Genomic DNA, 22,813 nt, shown 5'->3' with positions numbered 1-22,813 from the left:
AATGCACAGGAGGCCAGCAGTACCTGTCTTATTAACGTCCCTGCAGGTTAGGAGGTGGCGTAAGGAAGTAAAGTGACAGCACCACATGAGTCACCAAAGAACTGACTGCCTTCCAAACAATCAGAGTTGCCCCTTTCAAGCAATCCCCTCAGGTCAACACAAAATCTCAGCACAGTCGCGCCCAGATTCTTGGATGCACATTTCAGATAGTGTAAGTATAACCCGATCTCATAAAGGCCACAGGAATTCATGAACTTGGAACCAGCACAATAGAATGCTGTCTGCATCACAGGCGGTGCCACTAATAAATGAAGGCCGGGCAGTTAGATGGGAAAAGTGACGGGGTGGGAGGGTTTTAACACCTCACCTGTTCCAAGGGTACCCCTTAACCTTTCGACCAATCTCTCAAATTCCTCCCCACCAAGTGGCTGACCCTCTTTATAAGCTTGCTGCAAAAACAAGTGATGGAGGATGTGGAATTCTTTCAGAAAAATCATGCCACTGTCCCTCATGTCCCAGCTCCTTAAAAACAAACTCCCTCCCCATCAGCAAGCGCGACAAGATGCCGAACCATAGGGCACTGGAGGTTTCTTCTCTCCAACCACAGGTCCTGTGGCAGCAGGGTCAGGAAGGGTGCATGAGACTGAAGACAACAATGGCAGAAAGCAAGCTGCTTACTCCCAGTGAAAGCCTACTGGGCCAGGCCTTGCCCCATTGCCCACTGCTCCCCACCCATCCCCAGCACTCATCCCGCCAGGTGCCAGCCTGTGCCCACTGAGGGAAGCTTCCCTGGCGCTTGTTTTGGGCCAGGAACCACAGTTGTATGTGCTCACGGCTACCAGCATTTCTGGTAGCAATTATTACAAATCCGGTAATAACTTCTGCAGCATGTTTCCCCTCTACACTGGGCTGTGTATCTGTCTTGATCACTGCTATGTCCTAACACCGAACACTGGGATCCTATAATAATAGCAGGTGCACAAATGTGAAATTCCCAGCTTGCCCCACGGGATGCTGGCCAGTCCCTGATGGGTGTCCCCGACTGACCTGACAAGTTGATTTCTGTTAAGGAGTCCCGGGTGGTGGTGCCCACTGCAGTGAGCAGGTTGATGGACTGGTCAGTAACATGGTTACAGTAACTAAGGTGGAGCTTGGAGAGCAGGGGCATGTGGCGGATGATGAGCCGCAGGGAGGCGTCGGTGATGTCCAGGCCTGCTAGACGCAGCTCCACAATGTTTCGGAGCTTGCTCCGATTGTCCATCTGACCTGAGGGGCACGGAGGAGAGAGGCATCGATCAACCTGACAGGACACGAAAAGGCCTACCAGCCAGACATCACACTTGGTTTCAGTTCGTCATTGTTTCCCCCCAAAAGTCAGAATCAGTTCCAATATTTAAGAATCAGAAGATTGGCTGGCCAGTGTTTCAGTAGTCAAGCGTCGACCTATGCAGGAGGCAGCCAAACAATGACTCTCTTTCATCATTGATGTTTATATCACTATCTCCCTGTCCCTTCCTCTCTTAAATCAATAAAAAAAATATACATCAAATTTTACACACAGATTCTTGAAAGTTCAGAAGACCTAGAAACAGAGCCCACGCTCCACCCAGCAGGACTGGGCCAAACGGTTTCCTCATTTAAGCTGCTGACGGGGAGCGATGACCCCTGAAACCCGACCTCGGAGAGCTCCACGGGAGCCCCTGTCCAACCACCCTGACCTGATGCTCCAGGGGGCCTGACGCCGATGCCGGATAAACTAACAGAGAAGCAGTGGGATTTGTGAGAGCCCCTGGAGTGCGCGTGGAAAAGAGCCCCTGGGTGCCTGAAGCAAACTGAGCACAAAGCAGCCAAACTCCTCCCGGCATCCCCTGGGGACAGGCAGAGGCCAGAGCAGGCTGGAGGACACGCTCACCAGTTGGCACCTGTTCTCCATTAAGCATGTAATCGGGGCTTTGCACACCCTCTACACACCGTTGTGGTGAAAATCAGACCCAACAGCGCAGCTTGGTCACACCACCCCTCCATGGCCTTGCCCCCAAGCCTGGCCCCTCACCTGGCCTGTTATCTGTGGGCGGAGACAGGAGATCCCGCATCTGGGCATCCTTTAGCCCTTCTACCCACTGGACATCCAGGGTCCGGAGCAACGGACAGCTGGAGGTACAGAGGGCCGAGACCGCGATCCATGAGCAGCCTGACAGCACCAAGTCTCGGAGCCCTGGGGGAACAGAGAAGGGGTCGCAGGTCAGGTGATGCACCAGCCCCCGCACCTGCACATTTGGGGGTCCTTGGCCCTGCACTCACCTGGCAAACGGTTGATGAGCCAGCTCAGCTGTTTCTTGGAGATATTGGTCCAGCTGAGGTCCAGGGAGACGGGCTGTCGCCGGATGATGCCGCTCAGCATCAGGGGCGTGATGGACCTGCAGTGGTTCAGGTCGATGCGGGTCCATAACCGCTTATCACAGCACCTGGAGGCCAGACCCAGAAGAGGGGGTGCTGTCAGAGTTGGGGTCTCACTTGTGGCAACTCCTCACCTTCCAAGCTCAGGGACAGGCTCCTAACTCCACCCTCTGGACCCTTCTGTTTAGGTCCCGTCTGCCTGCACCTGGGCACCTCTGCTGTGACTGCCTCAGGCCCTCCCTGGAAGGTGCTGGCACCTGTTCTCCATTAAGCACTTAATGGGGGCTTAGCACACCCTCTACACCAGTGGTTCTCAACCTTGGCTGCACATTAGAATCACCTGGGAATCACAACATTAGTAACAAAGAAACAGAATTTCCGGAGGATGAGCCTCAGAAATCAGGATTTTAAAGATTCCCAGGTGATTCTAATGTGCAGCCAAGGTTGAGAACCTCTGCTCTACACACCGTTTCTCAAAACAAGCCTGAGCAGAGTTATGTACCCATTCACGATGAAGGTAAATAACGTGGCCAGAAAGCTAGGAAATATCAAAGCTGGGATTAGGGTCAGTCACTGGCACCGTTGCTGTTAATAAGCTGGGCTAACACTTCAGGCCAGGGCTCCACCTGGTCTTCAGTTCATCTTCCAAGGAGCTACGTCAGGAAATCAAACAGGCTTCACCTCTTTTGACAAGTCCAGACTGCGGTAGCTGCTGGAACTCTTGGAGGAAGATAATTAAGCTGGACTGGGCTTAGAAGCAGGGCATGACTACGGACTCAAGGTGGGACCCTACTTTCCACCCACACTCCATCCCTGGTCTAGCCCACCCTTAGCCCAGATCCGGGCACGCAACCAGCCCGCTGCCTCCTCACCAGCGGTTCCAGGTCCTGCAGACCCGCATGCAGACACACAGGTCTTGGTGGCTGAGGTAGCTGAAGACGGCCATCCACACCTCCCTGTGCATGACGTGGGCCGCCCCATCGTCCAGGGGCAGCGAGTCGGGTGGGGGGCTGATGGGCGGCGGCCGGATCACGTGTCGCTCCATCTGCATGCACTTGGGCGGGGACACGGAAGGAGGGGGCCGGGAGATGACGCGGGGTGGGCTGCGCAGGCCGGGCCCCAGCTGGTGTCGCAGTTCCCGGGGGGTGCCGTTGAGCCCTTTGCTGAAGCGATGGGGGCGCTCGCAGAGGCCCACGGGCCGCTTGGGCTCCTCGTTCTCACTCTCGGGCTCCGACTTAATGGGCTGGTGGTTCTCATTGGCCAGGCTGCTCTCCGTCTTCTGGATCTCCTGATTGAGCTCCTTGCTCAGCTCCTTGCTCAGCTCCTTGTTGGGGAGCCGCCGTTTCCGGCGCATCTTCACCTTCTTCTTCTCGTCGTGACCCTCCGCGCTCTCGGTGCTGGGCCCGGCTGTGGGGGAGCTGGAGCGGGAATGGTCGCTCTCCCTGGTCTTGGGGGGCGCCTCAGGCAGGTCGTCCTCCGGTTCCTGCTTGAAGCGCCGGAGCGGCTTGTTGCCTAGAGCCAGCCGGTCCTCGGCATTCTTCCAGGACCGCCGCTGAGGAAGGACGGGGGCAAGGGCAGGTGAGCAGGGGGCAAGGGCAGGTAAGTCCCCGCTCAGGGCTGCATCCACTCAGGCCTCCCCACCCTCTTCCCAGGATCCTGCCCCAGTCCAGGCGTGAGGTGAAGGAAAGGGAGGGGAGGGCAGGGGAGGGACAGTGGGTACCTTTTTCCTGAAAAGCTTATCTTCTTTGCCAGGTTTCAGCTGTCACAGAACAGAAAGGATGCAGAGCTTGCTCCCAGGCTCGAGGGATTTGGTCCCCTCTGCACCCAGCCCCACCACCAGTCCGTGATCTCTAGAGTAGGGGCTGGAGGGGCACCTCCCCCCAAACCCACTCTGATGGGGGGCCCTGCCGGCTGGTTTTAAGGAAGAGGCTGGGGGCAGGGTAGTGTGGCCCAACTGTTCCCACCCAGCTGACCTCCCACCCTGGGACAGACCCAGAGATATGCAGTGGCCCGTTCAGGTGGACTTGGCCCTGGGAGCGTCCTGGAGGCAGGGCCTGTGGGATCCCAGCAGAGCCTTTACGGCCAGAGCGGGGAGAACAGAACCAGGCGCCACCTGGTGGCTGATGCTGGAAGGGCCAGTGGGCGGAGCGGGGCCACCGAGGTTTCCCAGATCCGCAGGGCTGCCCCGCCACAGTTCAGCCACAGTTCAGCCTCCGAGGCCCCGCGCCAGGACCCCAGCCAGTGATCTGGGCAGAGGCCTGGGAAGCTCGGGGTCTGGAGAACCAGGGGGGCGGGGTTCGGGGTGGCCTGGGGCTGGCAAGTCCCCAGGGCGTCGGGAGGGCGGGGCGAAGTGGGCGCACCTGCTGCTGGAAGTAGGTGAGGCTGGATCTCCACCAAGGGCTGAGGCTGCTGCCTAGAGGGGGCCTCGGCGACAGGTGAGAGGAGGAACCAGGGGACGTCTGAAGAGTCGAGGCCTAAAGGGGTGGGAAGAGGAGTGACTGGCTGGTTTCCCCCTCCTTTCTGTTGGGCGGGGCTCTCAGGACCTGCTCAGGGCAGCCAGAGGCCAGGGTCCCGAGTTCTCCCCCGCCCCCGCCCCCCTGCCCCTGGGACCGGCTAGGCCACCCGCGCCGCGCCCCGCCCCTCCCCTCCCAGGACATACTCGCTTGCGTCCACTCGGCTCTTGGGGCTTCTCGTATTTCCGCTTCCTCCTCAGGTGCACATCGTCTGACTTTCGGCGCAGGATGCTGTCTGGGGGCACCTTCTTGGGGTGCTCATCGGACCGCCGCCGGGGCGCCTCCTCACACTCACTCCTCCGCTTGGCCGACTCCTGGCCTTCCTTGTTGTCCCGGTTCATCTTCTGCTCCTTGAGCAGGGAGCCGGGCAGGTTGGAGGCGTACTTGAAGCCAGGGCCACGCTTTTGCTTGTAGGCCAAAAAGAGAGAAGGGACAGGCGCACTGTATATCTTTGGACGAGCGCCCTGCCCTGAGCCCAGAGCACCCACCAGCCAACCATGTGGGCACAGGTTGGACTGGCAAGGCCGAGGTCCGCCCGTCCCTCCCGGGTTGACCCCTGGGATTGGGAGCCCGGCACTCACTTTCCCGGTCTTGCCGGCGTGGTTACACTTCGGACACTCCCAGCAGTTTGGAAGCTCATCGTTGACGACGCCCTCTGACTCCTTAATCTGCCAGGGACAGCCAGTCAGCAAACAGGGAGGGGGTTGGAAGAGGCCACCTCTGCCAGGAGCATTAATTCCCCCCCCACCTCGTCCCCACCCCCCATCCCCAATGCCATTTCCAGCCCATCTTTGGCTAAAAGAAAACAAGAGTGGTTAAGACAGGTGACTCTGAATTCATTCACTAGCCCTGTACTGGGCGGTGCTGGGTGTGAGCAAGTCAGACCTGCTGTCCCCTCCCTGGAGGAGCTTCTGATCTGGGAGAGAGAAGTAACCAGGCAATTAAGACGTGGTGGTCTGACTTCCAAAGTCTGGGAACAGCAAAGCGTCCCCTTCAGAGTGAGAGTCTGTGTGTGTGTGTGAGAGAGAGGGGGCGGTGAGCGTCACCACAGACCGGCTAGGCCACCCAGGGAAAGGGGCCACGCAGGGCCGAGGTGCCATTTGGGGCAGGCCCACCCTGACCTCTTTAAGACACACAGATGCACACAAGCTGACAGGGAGGTGCCAGGTATGTTGACATTCTCCTGGGACAGAAGCTGTGTGCCAGCCCACAACAGTCCCTTCCTTTCAAAGGAAGAACCTGCTGCCCAAGACAGGCAGGTACAGCACGGCCGCCCCCAGACGGCAGCCCTGCTGCACACACCGAGGGCAGGTCCCCGGCACCCAGGAACACCACCCCCCAGGGTTATGGGCCCTCACCTGGCCAGGCCCCGGTTCGGTCAGAAGCCCCGAGCCAGGGTCCCAGCAAGTCTCCCTCTGGCCCAGGTGGAGCCTCTGGAAACCCTGTAGTTCTGAGGTACTGCCTGGGGGTGGGGGGAGCCCTGCACCTGTGCCTGAGGTCTGAGCTACTCCAGACCCTTCTTGCCCTCAGCTCGTATCTGACACACAGAATCCCCCAGATGTGAGGGTCCTCCATGGGAGGAATCTAAGCGTCCCCTGCCCCCCGAGCTTCACCAACACTAGAGGCCCCGAGGAGGGGTGTCGAGCAGCATAGCCAGGTGCCCCCTGGGGCCGCTCACCTTAAGGCATCCAGGGTGGATGATTTCGTTGCAGATGGAGCACTCCATGAGCATGAGGTTAAACTTGCCTTCTTCCTCTTCCACCGTGTCTTCCTTCCCCGCCTCGCCACACACTAGGCACACGGCGGTGTGGGGGAGCACTGGCTGGAGAACCGGGGAGAGCAGAAGTCAACAGGGGCCGGGACCCCATGGGGAACGGGGCAAAGGCATGAGCTACTCTCCTCCGGCCTGCCACTGTCATTCATTCAGTCACTCATTCAAAGACTTAACACGACTACCTCTGTGCGCCAGGTACTAACTACCCGTAGCGCTGGGAGTATAGCAATAAACGCCTCTGCCATCCTGAGCTTGAATCTTACTGGAGGGAGGAGGACAAAGTGGAGAATACAGTATATTATATGGTGGCAAGGGGTATGGAGAAAAATACAGCAAGCAGGGCCAGGGCCAGGGGTGGAAGGCGGGCTAGTCTGAAACGTGGAGGTCAGGGAGGGCCTCACACTTGAGGAGACCTGGAGGAGGTGTGGAGTGAGTCCAGCTCTGTGGGGGCTGAGGCTGCATTTCCCCAGGGGTATCAAAGCCTGGGCCATGGACTCCGGGGTCCCCAAGACCTTCACAAGGAGGACTGGGAGGTAAGTCAAAACCCTCTTCAGGACAATACTAAGCCCTAGCCAGTTTGGCTCAGTGGATAGAGCATCGGCCTGCAGACTGAAGAGTCCCGGGTTCGATTCTGGTCAAGGACACATGACCATGTTGCAGGCTCCATACCAAGTAGAGGGCGTGCAAGGGGCAGCCAATCAATGATTATCGCTCATCACTGATGTTTCTCTCCCTCTCCTTTCCTCTCTGAAATCAATAAAATATATTTAAAAAAGAAAAGAACGATACTAAGACGTTATCTGCCTTTTTCAGTGTTGACGGTATGCGCTGCTGGGTGATGGCACTAGACAGGGCCGGGCTCACAGTGCACTGGCGGTCACTGGGCTACTCCCGGCCACGCAGTCATTAAAAAGATCCCCAGTTTCATTTAAGAGTGTCTTTGATGAAGCAGCAAAAATGGTTAATTTTACTAAGACATCGACCCTTAACAAAATAGATCCAGAGACACTGAAGCATGAAGCAGACTAAGGTATTTCAGAGGGAAAGGTGGGAGCAGGAAAAAGAGATTAACCAAAGAACTTATATGCATATATGCATAACCCATGGACAGACAATAGTGTGGTGAAGGCCTGGGGAGGGGAGGGAGCAGGGTGTAGAGCAGGGGTCCTCAAACTACGGCCCGCGGGCCACATGCAAATACAAATATTGTATTTGTTCCCGTTTTGTTTTTTTTACTTCAAAATAAGGTATGTGCAGTGTGCATAGGAATTTATTCATAGTTTTTTTTTTAAACTATAGTCCGGCCCTCCAACGGTCTGAGGGACAGTGAACTGGCCCTCTGTTTAAAAAGTTTGAGGACCCCTGGTGTAGAGGGTCAATGGGGGCAGAGGGGAGACACATCTGTAATACTTTCAACAATAAAGATAAATTTAATAAAATAAAACAAATAAATGAAACCTTGGCCCTTGATCCCTTTACCATTCTGTGTGACAAAATAGGGAAGTGCTTCTGCCGCATGCCAAGCGGGGGCCATCTGAAGCAGAAGCACTCACGTGGCCAAGCTGAGGGCTCGCTGGCCACTTCCTCCAGAACATCATTCTACTTGGAAGGACTTTTAGAAAAGCCCACGGATATGGGCATTATTTCCTCAAAGACGGAACTAGGGAGCCTGTCGTTTCCAGAGAAATAACTTACAGCTTGGGCTGCAAATGATACGATGCTATACGATGCTAATTTTCAAACAGAAATTAGAATCTTAGAAAACTTACGTTAGCCACTATGAACCCAACAGCTTCCCAAAGACCTTCCTGACGCGATTGGTAGCAGTGTTAGCAAATGTGGTTTTGAGTGTTGTTGTTTTTTTTGTACAACGCTGTGCACCAATATTTAGAAAAGCTGCGTAACTCAGGGCACCAGTATTTTCTAAATGGCTAAAGCATGATGTTGCAACATCATCTATGAGCAAATGAGCTATTTCAGGGGCAAGAACGACTAATGACATTTAGGTAACTACGAAAAAGTTCATTGATAACAGTTTCAGAGTCCACATTACAATTAACCTTTAAGAAACTGCCACGGTTGAGTGCGGGTGGAATACCTGAAAAAATACCCACGATGATCTGAAATGACCGTTAAAAACACTCCTGCCTTTTCAGCCACGCACCTGAGTGAGGCCAGACAGTCCTCATATGGTTCCTCAAAAACATCGCAATACAATGAATATTGAAACAGATACGAACATCCAGGTCTTTTCTAACGGACCAGGCATGAAAGAGATTTACAAAAACAGAACACATTGCCATTCTTTCCACTAACCATTTTTGTTTGGAAGATGTAGTTACTTCTCATAAAAATGTTATTTATGTTTTCATGAAGTGGATTTCTTATTATTTTTTAATGAGTTCAGTGTTAATTCTGAATATAGTCATTTTAATAAGTAAATAAGCCACAGAAGCAAAAGCTCTTTGGGTCCTAATGATATTGAAGAGGGGCAAGGCCGTTAAACCCCCTGCCCTGACACGCTGCCTTTCTACACACCTGCCTCCCAGCACCTGGCACAGGGATCCAGAGGAACCACACAGGCAACATTTAATAAACTGAGTTAGAGGAGCTTCGAGTACGCAGGGATATACAGATATATACGCCACTGTACATCCCAGTGGGAAAAAATCTACAAAATGGCACAAACATTGAAATTCAAATAAATAGAACATAAGGAAGGTAAGAGAATCATCATTCCTTCAACAAATACTTAAGGAACATCTGCTAAAGCCTGAAGCAAGTGGCCGAGAGGGGAACAGTGATGAGGGAGACAGCTGCTCCTCAAGGTTTTTAGGAAGATGAAGGCAGATCATGCAGGAATTCTAGGGAAACGGAGCTAAGTCGTGTCCAGGTGTTGCCGGGAGCAGCAGAGGCGGCGCTGGAGGAGGCACAGAGCCGGGGAATTTGGGCTCAGAGAGGAGAGAAGAGGGGAGCGCACTGGGACACACTGAGGGCGCTGGTCCAGGATGGGGTAGGCGTCTGACTGAAAGAGTGATGAGAGGAGAAACAAAAGGAAGCACAGATCCAGGAGAGGAAGCCCAGGAGCTGGAGATGGTGCTGGACGGTGGGAAGGGATCAAGACTGCGGGGAAGCCTCTGTGGGAAGAGGGGGCAAAGGGAAGGCTGCTGAGGGAAGAAGGAGGCTCTGGCACCTCGAGAGAGTAGGCCCAGAAAAGGAAGACGGGTAGTGAAACATCCGACAAAGTGGAAGGGCTGGAAGAAGAGTAAGAAGCCTCCCCCATACCCCCCCCCCACCCCCGCCGGTCATGCCAAGACTGCATTTGCAATCAGTTCCAAAAGCCACATCAGGGTGGGAAGGAGGAGACACATAAATGTGAGGTTTCCTTCAACCAGCACTGACTGTGCCAGGTACTGGACTAGGACCAGAACCGCAAAGAATAGGTGACAGGCCTGGCTGGCGTGGCTCAGTGGTTGAGCGTCGACCTATGAACCAGGAGGTCATGGTTCGATTCCTGGTCAGGGCACATACCCGGGTTGCAGGTTCAATTCCCAGTGTGGGGTGTGCGGGAGGCAGCCTATTGATGATTCTCTCTCATCACTGATGTTTTATTTCTCTCTCTCTCTCTCTCTTTTTTTAATCCTCACCCAAAGATATTTTTCATTGATTTGTAGAAGAGAGAGGGTAAGACAGAGAAATACTGACGTGAGAGAGACACATCAATTGGTCGCCTCCTGCAGGAGCCAGGGAGGACCCTTCAGTCCGCAGGACCGACACTCTATCCCCTGAGCCAAACTGGCTTGGGCTCTATCTCCCTCTGAAATCAATAATATATATATAAAAAGAATAGGTGGTAGCAGAGACAGGTTTCCTCTAACTGGGCCTGGGACACTGGGCGGGAGGGAGAGGGTGGAAGAGAAAAAACAAGGCTAAAGAGGAGAGACAGTCCCAGGTCATGGCCAACACACCCAGTTTTAGGTGACACTGTTTTCAAAAACAACAGTCTCTACAGACAACCTCTCAAATCCCGACAGAACACAACAAGTCACATGGACCACCTCTCTACAAAAATGCACCCACGCATGCACACAGATAAAAATCTGTATTTAATTTCAAGGGGGATCTCAAATTCCCTGAAATCCATACAAATGACCTGGGTACATGTAACAAAAACAGAAGCAATGAAACTTAAAAACTTCTGCACAGCAAAGGAAATAATCAACAGTGAAAAGGCAACCTATGGGTGGGAGGAAATATTTACAAATCATTTATGTGAATAAGTGGTTAATGTCCAAATTATACAAAGGGCTCCCACTACAACCACAAAAACATAAGCAATCCAATTTAGAAATTGGGCAAAGGACTTCAAGTCATTTCTCCAAAAAAGCCCCACAGACGTCATCACGTATTGAACCTACAAAAAGAAGCTCAATATCACTCATCATCAGGGGAATGCAAATCAAAACCATAACGAGATATCACACCTCATACCTACTGGGATGGCCACTCTAATAAAATAAAAACAAACAGAAAATAACGAGAAATTGTGGAGAAAACAAGAAACGTGGGGAAAACTGGAACCCTCGTGCACAGTTGGTGGGAATGTGAAATGGTGCAGCCACGATGGAAAACAGTGTGGAGGTTCCTCAAAAACTTAAAAAAAAAATAGAACTACATAGGATCCAGCAATCCCACTTCTGGGAATATATACAAAAGAATTCAAAAAAGGACCTCAAAGAGGTATCGGCACACTCATGCTCATCACAGCATCATTAACAATAGCCAAGAGGGGGAAGCAACTTTAATGTCCAAGGACAGAGGAAAGAATGAAGAAAATGCGGTAGATAACACACAATGGAATAGCATGCAGCCTTTAAAAAGAATGAAATCCTATCACAGGCTCCGGCGTGGATGAGCCGTAAAAGGATTATGCTGGATGAAATAAGCCGGTCCCAGAGGGAGAAACCCTGTCTGATTCCACTCACATGCAGCTTTTAAAGTAGTCCTACTGAGAAGGAGAAAGTAGAAAGGTGGCTGCCAGGGGTTGGCGGGTGGGGAGGGGGAAAGAGGAGTTGTGGTTTAATGGATATAGAGTTTCCATTTGGCAAGATGAAAAAGTCCCAGAGATCGGTTTCACAACAATGGGCATATAGGTTGTATGACTGTACTATACACTTAAAACTGGTTAAGATGATGGGGATGTAAAATACAGCATAGGAAATATAGTCAATAATACTGTGCTAACTATATACAGGGCCAGATGGGCACTGGAAGTATCAGGGGGAACACTGTGTAAAGTAGATGATTGTCTAACCACTATGCTGTACACCTGAAACCAATACAAAATAATATTGAATGTAAACTATATTTTAAAAATCCTCCAAAAAACCTTTAAAAAAAATAGAAATAAAAAATAATTGGTGAACATAAACCACCTGTTTGATCAGAAGAAAAATGTTTTATTTGTGCACTGAAATTGATATATCTGTTTATTTGGTTGTGTGGATCGGGGAGTGGATTTTTGCCTGTTTATTTAGGAAATAAGTACAATAAAATTTTGAAAAAAGAAAGTGAAAATATATTGTGATAATTTATTGGAGCTTATCGACTTTTAGTAAGTTTAAGTACGAATAAAATGTTTCTTATGCAAAAAACCCCACAAAAATCCTTATACATATGTATTGAATATAGCACAAAAATATATTTATTTTGCCAAAAAAACAAAAGTTAAAGTTGTAAATTTTGTTATGAATTTTTTACAATAAAAAACAAAACACAGTGTGTCCTGTCGAGGGACAAGGGGGAGGTGCCCCTGGGCTTGGAGGGCACAGCAGGCTGGAGGACGCCAGGCTGGGCCTTGGGAGTAGCTCGCCCAGGATCCTGTGTCCCTCCCCCCACAGGGAGGACCCCCGGGCCTTGAAAGCAGCGCCCCAGGGAAAGCGGACTGCATGGGTGCATGCGGGAGGGAACCCACAGGCAGACCATGGGCCATGCCAAGTTGTCAGAGTCTGTGTCCACTGACCTGTCTTGGGGCACCGCCCGAGGCGAGGGGAGGCAGGCGGTGGGGAGGGCTGGCCGGGCTCTGCGGCGGCCGGAGCCCCATAAATCAGCCTCTTTCTCGGGGGCTGCCCCTTCAGGAGGAGCACTGACCTTCCACCCAGACCTCGGACTTTGAAGGTAGGACAGGAAGGAAGGGAGGGCCTACATGAGCTGGATCATAAATGCTGGCAACGGGGTCACAGACGGGATAGGCTGCCCTAACCTCCCTAATGGCAGAGACTTCAAAGCACCCGGTCATCCAGGGGAGGAAGGAGGTGTAAGACCATCAGACGATGAAGAAAAAGGAGCCGCGCACACGGCAGGAAGCTCTGCCCTGTGGAATCTGAAAACAGCACTCATCGCAGCCCCTTTCTTCCCCGAGGGCGCGTCTCTCGGGAGTTTCTGCTGCGGGAACCTTCTCTGTAAGCAGAGAAACAGACCGGCCCGGTGTAGGGGCGCCGGGTCTACTGCAGAGGAGCGCCGGTCCTGCGGCGCCGGGAGGCCCCTCGTGCCACTCACCGCGATGCACTGCCGCATGATGCAGCTCTGCTTCATCCGCCCGGGGCCCCCGAACTTCTTCATGTCCTTGCAGAAGTGGCACTCGCCGCACTCGGTCCGCAGGCAGGCCTCGCACTTGCGGCATCGCGTCCGGCGCCGGCGAGCTCCCGCTGTGGCCCGGTTGGCGGCCAACTTCACCGCGGAGGCGGGGCCCAGCTTCCCTTTGGGCCTCCCTATGGCCCGGTTCTGCAGGAGAACACACAGGACCGGTGAAGACCGGTGAAACGCGAGGCTGCAGGGTGGGCCAGACCCCCAGCAGATGGCAGTACAGGTTGGCTTGTATCCCCCTCCCCCAAAAAATATATGTCAGCGTGTAACCCCGGGACCTCAGAATGGGACCTTATGTGCAGACAGGGTCTTTACAGAGGTAACCGAATTAAAGCCAAGTCATCGGATGGGCCCCAACCCAACATGACTGGTGGCGTGAAAGGGGGCAATTGGGACACAGCCCAGAGGGAGCCCATGTGAAGACACAGGGAGAAGCCGGCGATGTGATGCCTCGAGGAGCCAAGAAATGCCAGTCGGTGCCCGAAGCGGGAAGAGATGCGGAAGGATCCTCGCCTACAGCCTTGGGAGCAAGCACGGCCCTGTCCACACCTTGAGGGCAGACTTCGGGCCTCCGAGCTGCGAGAGACTTAAGTTGCTGTTGCTTTAAACCACCCAGCTGTGGTTCTTCGTATGGCAGCCCCAGGAACCTAACACCGCGGCCACCCCGGCTTCTGACCGACGCCCTGGCTCAAGACCCTCCCGCGGCCCCACGCTGGAGGACAGGCCCTGTGACTGTGCCTCCCCAGAGAGGCCACACGGGGCCAGCGGTCAGCCTGTTCCCTGGGCCAGGAACACCCTCCCCGCCACGTGGCTACCGCCCACTCTCCCTGCAGGCCCCAGCCCACACTGCTTTCTCCCACAGGGCTCCCTGGCCACCCTGCACGGCCCTCACAGCACTATCATCCCTGCCTGTCAGCAGGCCTTCCCTCTGAGACAAGGGGCTCAGGAAGGCAGGGATCAAGGGTGTCTTGTCACCGCTTTCCTTCCACAAGACGATGGACATCGAATGCGCTCAATAAACCAAACAGACCCCAGGAGAACGAGACAGTAACCCTACGGAGCCCTGACTTCCGGGCCCTTCTCGAAATGGGCTCCAAACCCTTCCTCCCCGTGACTCAGAAGGAAACGGCAGGTAAATTAAATGCTAAACAGTGAACGCGCCAGTGTCCTGTTCAGAGGTCCTTGTATGCTGGCCACCAGCCCGAGCCTCCTGCAAACGAGAATCTGTGGTGGAGCTCCCGGTCAGCCCCTGGGGGACGCTGTCTGCTGAGGTCCCCTGTCGACCTACGATCAGAAGAGGGAAGGACCAGGATGCCGAGTGCGTCTTGTCTAAGTGGCACGCGTTTGCTGGAGAATGGCTCACCCCTCTGTCAGAGAGACCATGACTCATCCCCAAACTATCTGATATGAATGGCAGTTAATACTCAAAGCCCCTTCTCAGCCAGCTCAGCAAGCTTCAGTCCAGCTCCAGCCTTTGCATGTTAATTGCTGGTCACAGGACCACGACTGTGCTGAGGCCCTCCTTCCCCTCCCATGACACACCACTCCCCCAACCCACGGGAAACGCACAACCACCTCAGGAAGAGAAACAGTCCACCTTGCTCTGCGAATAAAGCCTCACCCTCATCCATTTTCTTTATTTTCCCAGCAGCCTGTAGCATTCGAGGAGACCGCAAGGCCTCAGACAACTGTGGGGCCCACTCCACCAGGTGCTGCTGCTCTGATCTTAATCCAGCTCCACGTGCTCTGAACTCCACAGCGGGAAGGGGGATGCTAAACCGGCTCCCCGGACCCCTTTGTCCTCATCTCCCACAAAGCCACACCCAGCTCAGCCGTGCCTGCCCACCTCCGGGGCTGCCTCAACACCGGTGACTCTTCCTTCGAGCGGCGAAGGGTCTCACAGTCTCCTTGCACTGTCCTTGCACAACATCCCAGGAAGGCCTGGGCCACCCCCGAGTTGCACATTTCGTAGTGATAATGCCAAATTGGCCTACATATTGTGCAGGTCAGGTCTTGCTGCCAGAGGAGCAGTTAAAAAAAAAAGATCAGTTTTTTAAAAAAAATATATATATTTCTTTATTGATTTCAGAGAGGAAGGGAGAAGAAGAGAGATAGAAACATCCATGATGAGAGAGAATCACTGATTGGCTGCCTCCTGCACACCCCACACTGGGGATGGAGCCCGCAACCCAGGCATGTGCCCTTGGCCGGAATCGAACTCGGGACCCTTCAGTCCACAGGATGATGCTCTATCCACTGAGCCAAGCTGGCTAGGGCAAAAAAAAGATCAGTTTTCAGAGTCTTTGGATTTGAGAATGGAACATAAGGGACCGAGGGCCTAAAAACTAAGCAATGACAAGGACACTGACAGCAGAGAAGGTGGCTATCTGCTGAGTACGCACTATTGTGCTCATATTTCACGTGTGATATTCCCTAATTTTCCCAATAATAACCCAGTGAGATGCTGTTGTTCAGATGAGGAAACTGGAGCTGGAGGTTCAGTGACTTGCCCCTGGTCGCTGAGTCAGCAGAGGCTGTGCATGCCCTCGGGCCATGCTCGGAATACTGCAGACCAGGACTAAAGGCAAAGAGGGTGAGAGCCCCCCAGAGTGCGCACGCCCCTGGGAGGGGTTCACAGCTAGTGCCTCAACACCCTTGGTAAGGTGGGCGCCAACAGGAGGTGCAGAGAAGCACATGTGCTTCCAGAGAAATGTGCTTCCAGAGAAATGGAAACCAGGACGGTTTCTCCCTCTCTTCACAGCGCGGAAGAGTACACCTCCTGTCACATGAGCAACCGGGGGGCGGGGGGGGGGGGGGGTGGTGGTATCCAGAGCTTCCAGTCGGGTAGAGAGGGCAGCGCAGGGGCCAACTTCCAAGGACTAGCTTCTTTGGTGAAGAACTGAATAAACATTTTAAAAATTCCAAGATCCAAATAGGCCTCTCCCCTCCCACTCAGGAATGGCAGGTATCAACAGCCGCTGAGGCGGGCCTGTGGCCTCACTGGCCACAAACTCAGTGTCCCTCGGAAAACACGTTGGGTCAATCCAGCCAGAGTCCCGGAGCCAGGATGTGCCTGAAACAAGCCCACCTTCCCGTGCTTTCCAAAGCACATTCCTATCGCGAGAAGCATCTTTCTAATCTATGGAAAAACAAGCCCGTCTGGATCTCGATGGCAGCTGAGACATCCAAAAAAATAACAGAGCAAATGACAGAAATGACAGATAAGGCCTCAAAAGAAGAGTGTAAGGAGCCGCTGATCTGAGGACCTTAATTCCGACCCCTCGAGCTGGCTGCCAAAGCAAGCTGGAAACGCGGCTGCTGCCACAGTTTCAAACAAAGATGTCAAGTGTCAAGACAATTCGGGGGAGGGAGAAGTGTCTTTTCAACAAATCGATATCCATAAGCAAAAAAATAAAGTTAGACCCCTACCTCACACTACATATAAAAACTAACTAAAAAATGGGTTGAAGACCTAAATCAGCGGCTCTCAACCTGTGGGTCGCGACCCCTTGGGGGTCGAACGACCCTTTCACAGGGGTCGCCTAAGACCATCGGAAAACACATATATAATTACATATTGTTTTTGTGATTAATCACTATGCTTTAATTATGTTCAATTTGTAACAATGAAAATACATCCTGTAAGGGATGTGAGAATGGACTACTTTTGACAAAGTAGTTAAATGATATTCAACTGCCATAGTTTGTCTTTAAAATATCTCATTGCTACTATATATGGTATAAAATAGTCTTCAGGCTAGAGGTAAAATGTATAAAAACACAGTTCAGAGCTGTTTCTGGACACATGTGCTTTATTTAAAATTTATTTTTAATTATTGTTGGCATGTAATATTATATTAGTTTCAGGTGTACTGATAACACAGTGATTAGATATAAATATACCTTGCAAGGTGATTGTCTCAAAAAAAAAAAAAAAGAAAATACATCCTGCATATCAGATATTTACATGACGATTCATAACAGTAGCAACATTACAGTTATGAAGTAGCAACGAAAATGATTTTATGGTTGGGGGTCACCACAACATGAGGAACTGTATTAAGGGGTCGCGGCATTAGGAAGGTTGAGAACCACTGATCTAAATGAGCTAAAACAATAAAACTCTTCGAAGAAAGTTTAAGGATAAATCTTCATGGCCTTGGATTAGGCAAGGGTTTTCTGGATGACGCCAAAGGCACAGGCAACAAAAGAAAAAAGATAAGCTAGACTTCAAAAGAAGAAAAAGGAGAAAAGATAAGCTGAACTTAAACTTAAAAACTGTTGTGCTTGAAGAGCTCTATATAATGAAAAAGACCACAGAATAGGAGAAAATACTTGTAAATCATGTATCTGGAAAGAAGCTGGTATCCAGAATACATAAAGAACTCGAACGACTCAACAATTAAAAAAAAAAATCCCAAATTAAAAATAAGCAAAGGATTTAGTTCTCCAAAACAGGTAAACAAGTGGGCAGTAAGCACAGGAAAAGATGTTCAAGCCCGGCCGGTGAGGCTCAATGGTTGAACCTCAACCTACGAACCAGGTCAGGGCACATGCCCGGGGTTGTGGCTCGATCCCTAGTAGGGGGTGTGCAGGAGGCAGCCAATCAATGATTCTCTCTCATCATTAATGTTTCCATCTCTCTCTTTCTCTCTTTTTCCTCTCTGAAATCAATAAAAATATTTTTTTAAAAAAGATGTTCAACACCACTAGTCTATAGATATGTGATGCGCACGTGAGACCTGTTCATTAACCCCCTCACTCACACATCCACCCACCTACCTACCCAAGTGTTTTCAGGCTACGAATTATGTACCAGATTCAATGCTGGAATTATAAAGATGAGTAAGAGCAGTTCACAACTCTCAAAAGCGCTACAGCCTGGGGGATGGGGGTGGGGGGGATATAGACTGTAACCACATGAACGCAATGCAACACGATGATAATATCAGAAGTTAACACCTCAACATCTGTATCAATAATCAATGAGGTGGAAATCATTATTTCTATTTAGCAGTGAGGAAACTGAGGGACAGCATAGTCAAGTACTCTCCCCTAAGCCATAGTGCCGATAAGTGAGAAGCCGAGATACAAACCCAGAGAGTGGCTCAAAAGCTGCACTCTGGTGTGCTGATCCGAGAAATGCCTCCTTTCACTGGGGAGGGAGGTTGGGAAAAGTGTCACAGACACAGGAGGTGGTGACTACACAGAGTCTTAGAGGGGGACTAGGACTCGGCAGGCCAGGGGTAGGGGTGGGGTTAGGGAGTGGATATTCTAGGCAGAAGGAAGAGTAAGATAGAGATGTGAAACAACACGACACATCGAAGGAATCGCTTGATATGGCTGCGGACGAACAGCCCTGCGGTGGCAGGAGCCTAACCCAGCAGAGCCTCGTGGGCCACATGAGAAATGGTGGCTCCTGGAAGGGTCGTCCAAGGATTTTATATGCAGGAGCAACACGATCGGATTCTGGCCAGAATGTGGGGAGTACTTTTTGGGCAGTGGGTGAGACGAAAGGCAGGGAGATGAGATGAGGATCCCACAGCAAGCAGTCCAGCTGAAGATTATGAAGGCATGAATCGGAGGAATGAGAGGAGGGGATGACTCAGGAGGTATTTTAGACGCTGACCCACTGTTCGAAGATCCGGGAGGCTGAGTGAACATGGGGTGTGCAGGCAGGCAGCGTCCTGAAAAACCTGGAGGTTTCTGGCTTGAGCAACAAGAGAACAAGGGGCTTAGGAGAAGACGGAGAACAATGGCTCCGCTGTGGAATGTGAGGAGCCCATGGGACATCCAAGGAAAGTGGCCAGCAGGCAGGAGGGACCGGAGCTGACACATACAACTGGGAATCGGCAATAGTGGTAAACTGAAGTCCAGGAGGTTGTCCAGGCAGGATGGGCAGAGTGAAAAGAGGGTCCTGAGCAGTACCTTCAAGACTGAAAACATCTCAGGGTCAGGTGACAAAGAGCAAGCTGCTGAATGGTCAGAACGGCAGGCAAGGCAGCAGGTGGTGTGGCACCCCCGAGCCAGGGAACAGTTTCAAGAAGAGAGCTGGCCAGAGTTTCAACTGTCACGGGGAGTCAGTGAGAAAAACTGTAAAACCTGGGTGGACGTGTTCACCATTAAGACAGTTTCCCACCGAACTACCCCTAGCAGCAGCACACTGCCAGGTACACTGCTAGCCCCACAAGGGGTAGCCACAGCAGAGGAGTTCCTTTGTCATGCTAATGTTGCATTCTATTGCTTAACAGATTTATGTCAACATTATAGCTGCTCCCAAATCTTGGAGCATCATGGACCTTCCAGGAAAAGCTGGATTTCAGCAGCACCAGAGGTCCCTTAACAATCACCTATAGACCCAGGGAAGGCTTCAGTCTGTTTATAGGAGCAAGAGATAGAAAAAAAAAAACCACCACAAAACACAGGTACCAGAACCCAAGAGATGGGTTTCTGGAGAGTTTGAGGAAAGCTAAAGACCTTCTACCCAGGAACATACACATAGGTACAGCCTCAAAACTTATGCATATAATTTCAGGAAGATTCAAGGACCCCTGTCTTAAAATGTCATTAAGAAGCTATAATGAGTAACAGTGATTAGGGCTGCATAAATTTATGAAATATTTTCTTCATAAATTTCTATTATTCATCTCTTTAAACAAGCAATAATCATTTTTATTTTAAAAAAAGAAATAAAATATATATATGTAAAAAAAAATAAAAAGAAATAAGTCCAGCCAGTATGGCTCAGTGGTTGAGCATTGTATTGACCCAGGAACCAAGAGGTCATGGTTTGATTACGGTTAGGGCACATGCCTGGGTTTGCAGGCTCGATCCCCAGTAGGGGGCATGCAGGAGGCAGCCGATCGATGATTCTCATTGATGTTTCTATCCTTTCTCCCTTCCTCTCTCTGAAATCAATAAAAACATTGTTTTAAAAAGGAATAAAACTATTTTCACTTCAGGGCCTGCGTAAAATAAACACAAAAACACCCAAGATGGAACAAGAATTCTTCTCACTAACAAGCCCTTCTTTAAGGGGCAGCTCCTCAAACTGAAAAGCAGAGCTGAAGAATGTTCAGACACATTCTGCACTGGGAAAGCAAATGAAGTCGACGGGGAGAAGGCCCAGACTAAGGTGATCATTGGTAGAGAGTGGGGGAGGGGTCTTCCTCCACTCAACATTACCCCCTTGCTCTGGTCCCACAGGACGGACATCAGGAGCAGGGGGAAGGAAGCCAGGCCGCTGCGGGAAGGCACGGGACAGACAGGCCAGCCCAGCAGAACAGGCCTAAGGAAGCCCGATGGTCCCCAGAACTGGACACCTGCCTTGGGTGGGGGTGAGAGACGAGCACTTTTACCCGGGCAGCAGGAAAAGTCTGATGAGGGGTGTGGGGGAGGGGCTGGGCCCAGCTGCAGGGATGGATGGACTGGGCGACTGGAACTTCCTGGCAGGGCCTCCACTGGGTCCTCGCACTAAGCAGGTGAGCAAGTTCACCTGCATACCCACATGCCAGGTCTCCCACGCCTCCTCACGAAGGGCCTCTCCTATGGTGCCAGCCCATCTGGCAGGGTGGGATGGAGGAGCCCTCCCTGAAGGAGACTTATTTGAAAGAGTGAGGTTTAGAGCCTGCAACCTGGAGACTCGCTTTCATTTGGAAACACCTGCCTTGGCGGTCCTTGGAGGAAGCCACTTTTCTACGCAGGCCCAAGAAATCCCAAGACTGAAAAAAAAAAAACCAAACCACCACAAACAGGATGAGGAAGAAGTAGGGAGGCTCGAGGCAAGGGAGCCATAGCTTAGAGTGTTCCCAATGCTGGTTATCTTAGCGGACAGCCATTTTCTGTTAGGACTACAGAAAAACCTGTTGCCCACTGACCTGGCTTAGAGGTCTTCTCCCTCAATGCGTGTGTGTGTGTGTGTGTGTGTGTGTGTGAAAATCGTCTTAGAGCGAACATCGCAACCTCGAGAACTTCCATGGCTGATAACTCCAAGTGCCACACTGGCTGACTGAGGAGGGAAACAAAATCTGGCTACGGGAGTACAGGTCCTCTCTTGGTGGAGGTCTCTCTCGGGAGTGGCAGGAGCTGAAAACGCGGTTGTTAGCCCAGAGAGACATACCAAGTCTTGTCTCATGCAGTGTCAAACATTACACCTATCGAAGGCCAGAGAGCGTGGCCAAATTAAAAAACAAAAGCAAAACAGGCCACAGGAACCTGGATCCCGAAACACCAAAGTGCAGTACCCTGTGTGAAGTGTCTTATGAATGACCAGATGCCACAGAGAAATGGTCAGCTGTGGGCAGGGATTAGGTGCGCCCAAACTAAACTGAAACCTTCAAACCTAGAGCTGAGGTGTGAACTGAGCAGCAGGAATGTGAGAACCATTCATTGGCATCGCTACCTACCGACGTGATCAAAGTTCCAAGCTCCCAAACCACTTAGGTTGCCTCTGAGTTAGTCCAATTCCTAAAACCAGGGAGACTCAGGAACATCTCATAAGGCACCTGTGCCTGAAGACGATCCAACCAAACAGAAAACCATTCAATTTAACTTGGTCTCTGCTAAGTAAAGCCACTCAATAACGTGAGATAAGACTTAAGTGCAACCTACACAGTACTTCCTCAATCGCGCCTAATGGGAGGATAAAACGCCCTGCATCTAGGCCTGAACATCCCCAAACATCTTTATCCCATCAAGGAAAGACGCCCAGGATTATAAACAAGCCCCTTACCTAGTCCCATGCCCGCATGACAACGCAACCATCCGACGCTTAATTCTGGGGACAAGTCTACATCGCCCGCGTCCTGTTTCAAATACCGTACAGATTACACTTCGTAGAACCTCCACTTTCTTCTCCTGCTTCCTAAACGCGAATCTTCCCGGAGTACATTCACGCTACAAACACACCCGGGGCTTTTGTTTTATACAGATCTCTCCCCCCTGCTCCCCAGAGAGGTTCCTTTCCCTTCTAAACCCATCGGAGGCCGAATACTGCCATCTGGGGTCACGGCTTCCTCTGCCGCGAAGCGCACTCGCCGGTTCCGGATTCCCCGCGCCGGCCGCGGCTCGCACCCCTTCCTGTCTCCCTCCTGTCTCGTCGGCCCACGGCGGGCGGCGGGCGCGCAGCGCCCAGACAAAAGCTCGGGCCGTCGGGCCCACGGGCCCGGACCGCCCACCTCCGGGCCGCGGCGTCCTCCAAATTCCCCATGTCATCTGAAATGGAATGATGGGTCACAATAATAATATAAGTTGACTGATAATGCAGTTCCCAGATGGTATTTAAAGGATGCAGCCTTGAATTACAGTGACTTCATTAAACAGAACCCTGTTACACTTGATAGGATTTTACTTAAAAAATACAAGCCCACAGAGCCACACTATGTTTTAATATAAATGGAAAATAAACAAGTTGGTCGATTTATGAAAATAATTTAAATAAAATATATTAGAAAAGGTTATAAAATAATAGGACATTTCTTTTTTT

General features: G+C 51.6%; 1 protein-coding gene across 4 annotated transcripts in view; it reads right to left on the bottom strand.

Annotated features, from left to right (window-relative positions):
* Nucleotides 1-22,813, bottom strand: part of KDM2B (lysine demethylase 2B) — a 106,498-nt gene that overhangs the window by 1,521 nt on the left and 82,164 nt on the right. For 3 of the 4 annotated variants that reach the window (XM_023746078.1, XM_014447207.2, XM_023746079.1), the window contains exons 13-22: nt 13,243-13,467; nt 6,589-6,732; nt 5,492-5,578; nt 5,057-5,326; nt 4,758-4,871; nt 4,118-4,156; nt 3,270-3,949; nt 2,302-2,465; nt 2,054-2,215; nt 1,048-1,266 (exon numbers count right to left, since the gene is read on the bottom strand). In XM_023746078.1, coding sequence (XP_023601846.1) covers nt 1,048-1,266; nt 2,054-2,215; nt 2,302-2,465; nt 3,270-3,949; nt 4,118-4,156; nt 4,758-4,871; nt 5,057-5,326; nt 5,492-5,578; nt 6,589-6,732; nt 13,243-13,467 — 2,104 coding nt within the window. The remainder of the gene's footprint in view (nt 1-1,047; nt 1,267-2,053; nt 2,216-2,301; nt 2,466-3,269; nt 3,950-4,117; nt 4,157-4,757; nt 4,872-5,056; nt 5,327-5,491; nt 5,579-6,588; nt 6,733-13,242; nt 13,468-22,813) is intronic. The other variant, XM_006104972.3, reaches the window with a different exon arrangement.

The sequence above is a fragment of the Myotis lucifugus genome, unplaced genomic scaffold (genome assembly GCF_000147115.1).
Source record: "Myotis lucifugus unplaced genomic scaffold, Myoluc2.0 scaffold_626, whole genome shotgun sequence".
Lineage (NCBI taxonomy): Eukaryota > Metazoa > Chordata > Mammalia > Chiroptera > Vespertilionidae > Myotis > Myotis lucifugus.
This window is presented reverse-complemented; position numbering and strand designations above follow the sequence as displayed.